Source organism: Scyliorhinus canicula, chromosome 21 (genome assembly GCF_902713615.1).
Source record: "Scyliorhinus canicula chromosome 21, sScyCan1.1, whole genome shotgun sequence".
Classification (NCBI taxonomy): Eukaryota; Metazoa; Chordata; class Chondrichthyes; order Carcharhiniformes; family Scyliorhinidae; genus Scyliorhinus; species Scyliorhinus canicula.
In genome coordinates, this window is record NC_052166.1 from 15,187,791 (window position 1) to 15,191,428 (window position 3,638).

The 3,638-nt window shown below is 45.0% G+C and overlaps 1 protein-coding gene across 1 annotated transcript in view; it reads left to right on the top strand.

The window, feature by feature from the left end:
- The window catches only part of LOC119955930 (L-seryl-tRNA(Sec) kinase-like), a 64,061-nt gene extending 60,871 nt beyond the window's left edge, over positions 1–3,190 (top strand). The window contains exon 4 of the mRNA XM_038782588.1: positions 2,032–3,190. Within this exon, the coding sequence (XP_038638516.1) occupies positions 2,032–2,962 (931 nt within the window). The 3' untranslated portion in view covers positions 2,963–3,190. The remainder of the gene's footprint in view (positions 1–2,031) is intronic.
- The last annotated feature ends 448 nt before the right edge of the window (positions 3,191–3,638 follow it).

The window sequence follows — 3,638 nt, forward strand, 5'->3', positions numbered from 1 at the left end:
AGGTAACCAGTACAGTCGACAAGGGGGAGCCAGTCGATGTGGTATATTTGGACTTTCAGAAGGCGTTTGACAAAGTCCCGCATAAGAGATTATTGTGCAAAATAAAAATGCGTGGGATTGGGGGAAATGTATTGAGGTGGATAGAAAACTGATTGGCAGAGAGGAAACAAAGAGTAGGGATTAATGGGTCCTTTTCAAATTGGCAGTCAGTAACCAGTGGGGTACCACAGGGATCGGTGCTGGGACCCCAGCTATTCACAATATATATTAATGATTTGGATGAGGGAACAAAATGTAACATCTCAAAGTTTGCAGATGATAACAAATTAGGTGGGAGGGTGAATTGTGACGAGGATGCAGGGATCCTACAGCAAGATCTGGACAGGTTGGGCGAGTGGGCAAATAATTTTATTTTTTATAAATAAATTTAGAGTACCCAATTATTTTTTCCAATTAAGGAGCAATTTAGCATGGCCAATCTACCTATACTGCACATCCTTTGGGTTGTGGGGGTGAAACCCCGCAGACACGGGGAGAATGTGCAAACTCCACACAAACAGTGACCCAGGGCCGGGATTCGAACCCTTGGTTTCGGACAAAGCTCGGCACAACATTGAGGGCCGAAGGGCCTGTTCTGTGCTGTACTGTTCTATGTCCTCAATGTTGTAGGTAGCAATGCAAACTACTGTGCCACCGTGCTGCCCTGTGAGTGGGAAAACCAATGGCAGATGCAGTATAATTTGGAGAAGTGTGAGGTTATTCATTTTGGAAGCAAAAACAGGAAGGCAGATTACTACCTGAATGGTTGTAAATTAGGGAGAGGGGAGTGTGCAGCGGGACCTGGGTGTCCTTGTGCACCATTCGCTGAAGGTAAGCATGCAGGTGCAGCAGGCGGTAAAGAAGGCTAATGGGATGTTGGCCTTCATTGCGAGAGGTTTCGAGTATAGAAGCAGGAATGTGTTGCTGCAATTGTACAGGGCTTTGGTGAGGCCACACTTCGAGTATTGTGTGCAGTTTTGCTCTCCTTCTCTGAGGAAGGATGTTCTTGCTCTCGAGGGAGTACAGCGAAGGTTTATCAGACTGATTCCAGGGATGGCGGGACTGTCATATGAGGAGGGATTGACAAGGCTAGGTCTAGGAATAGGAATGACCTTGGCTGGTTAGTCTTACTTCGGTGGTCGGTAAGTTAATGGAAAAGGTCCTGAAGGATAGCATTTATGACCATTTGGAAAGATGCAACTTAATCCGGGATAGTCAACACTGATTCGTCAAGGGTAAGTCTTGCCTTACAAATTTGATTGAATTCTTTGAGGAGGTAACTAAGTATGTAGATGAAGGTAGAGCAGTTGATGTTGTTTCCATGGATTTTAGTAAGGTGTTTGATAAGGTTCCCCATGGTCAGCTCATGAAGAAAGTAAGGAGGTGTGGGATAGAGGGAAATTTGGCCAATTGGATAAGTAACTGGCTATCACATAGAAGACAGAGGGTGGTGGTGGATGGAAAATTTTCAGACTGGAGACCAGTTACCAGCGGTGTACCACAGGGATCAGTACTGGGTCCTCTGCTATTTGTGATTTTTATCAATGAATTGGAGGAGGGGGCTGAAGGGTGGGTCAGTAAATTCGCTGATGACACCAAGATTGGTGGAGTAGTGGATGAGGTGGAGGGCTGTTGTAGGCTGCAAAGAGACATTGATAGGATGCAGAGCTGGGCCGAAAAATGGCAGATGGAGTTTAACCCTGATAAGTGCGAGGTGATTCATTTTGGTAGGAAAAATTTGAATACGGATTACAGGGTCAACGGCAGGGTTCTGAGGAATGTGGAGGAACAGAGAGATCTTGGGGTTCATGTCAACAGATCTCTGAAGGTTGCCACTCAAGTGGATAGAGCCGTGAAGAAGGCTTATAGTGTGTTAGCGTTTATTAACAGGGGGCTCGAGTTTAAGAGCCGCGGGGTTATGCTGCAACTGTATATGACCCTGGTGAGACCACATTTGGAGTATTGTGCGCAGTTCTGGTCACCTCACTATAGGAAGGATGTGGAAGCATTGGAATGGGTGCAAAGGGGAATTCCAAGATTGGAACCGGTGGCGGAGCAACAGCCGGGTCCTTGCACCGCCCGGCAGGCGCTGGAGGAGCGCGGGGCCGCTGGAAGGCCCCGGGAGACCGGCTCGTGTCTGTCTCTATGTTTGGTGGCAGGCCTTCCGGGAGCTGGAAAGTCCACATTTGCTCGTCGGCTGCAGCAGGTTCTGCAGCCAAAGTCCGAGTCGCTACTGCTCTGCTATGATGACCTAATCCCGGGAGAAGCTTTCTTGGTGACGGGGCAGGCCGATGGGGATTGTTTAACGGATAATCCTGTAGCAACGGGTTCACTCTGGAAATTGTACAGGCAAAAGCTGTTAGTATACATTGAATGCTTACTACAGGCTCTTTTTGGGAATGGCTACCTATCGGTTTCAGGCAGTGAAAGTGATTCAATGTGGGAGTGTTTCATTCAGTCACTGAAACAGCAGCATATCATTTCTGAAGAAATCCACCGTGGAGTGCAACAATATTCAGTTTGCAACACGTGTTCAAGACCCTTAGTTATAATTTTAGATGACAACTTCTACTATCAAAGCATGAGATACGAAGTTTACCAGATAGCAAGGCGAAATTCCCTAGGCTTCTTTCAGCTGTTTTTGGAGTGCCCAGTTGAATTGTGCCTGCAGAGAAATCGTGAACGAGGCTGTCTGGTAAACGATGAAACAATAAGGTTGATGTCAGCAAAAGTCCAGCTACCCGATCCTGAGAAAAATTCATGGGAAAAGGCCAGTTTGATAATGAAAAGTGCAGAAAATGTACTGGAAGAGGATATCCAGAAGGTGTTTGAGCTGCTTGATGTTACGTTGGAAAATCCAGAGAAGCCATTTGAAGAAAACATTGCACAAAAGTGTGGACTGAATGCTGTGCTGGAAGTCTGAAATCCAAGCAGAAAGTTCTGGGAACACTCAGCATGCTGGGCAACATCTCTGGAGGGAGAACCAGTGGATGGTCTTACATTAAAACTGGAAGATGCTATTTTAAATGTTCCTGTAAGCAGAATTCACTGGTTAAAAATGTAGTCTTTATTGTCATGTGAGAGTACCTTTAAGAAATGGATGTTTAAGCAATGCACCTTTAAGAAATGGAGCAGCTCATATTACTGAAGTGATGTCAGAGGGTGGGGGTAGTTGAGCTGAGCTCACTTCTGCTTTTTGGGAGTTTTAGTTTTGAGGAAAAGAGCTTGGGTGTGTCTGTGTTTGCAGTGAGCTGGATCTGCGGTGATCTCTGCCATGAAAGACTATCTCTGAATCATTTGGGTGATTTTAAACTCATAATAGTAATGTCTTTAACCTGATGTGTTTCTGTTTAAAGGTGTTAAGTCTTTTGGAGGTTTGAAGGAATATTTTGAGGGATTATTTAGTGTTGTATTATTTTTGGGGTTATCTTTGAAGTAAGGGGTGTTAAGAGATCCAGTGTTTATTTTAAAAGGTTAATTTGAGTTCATGGAATAAACATTGTTTTGTGTTTAAAAAAAAAAGGAAAGGGTGCAAAGGAGATTTACCAGGATGCTGCCTAGATTAGAGGGTACGTCTTATGAGGAAAGATTGAGGGAGC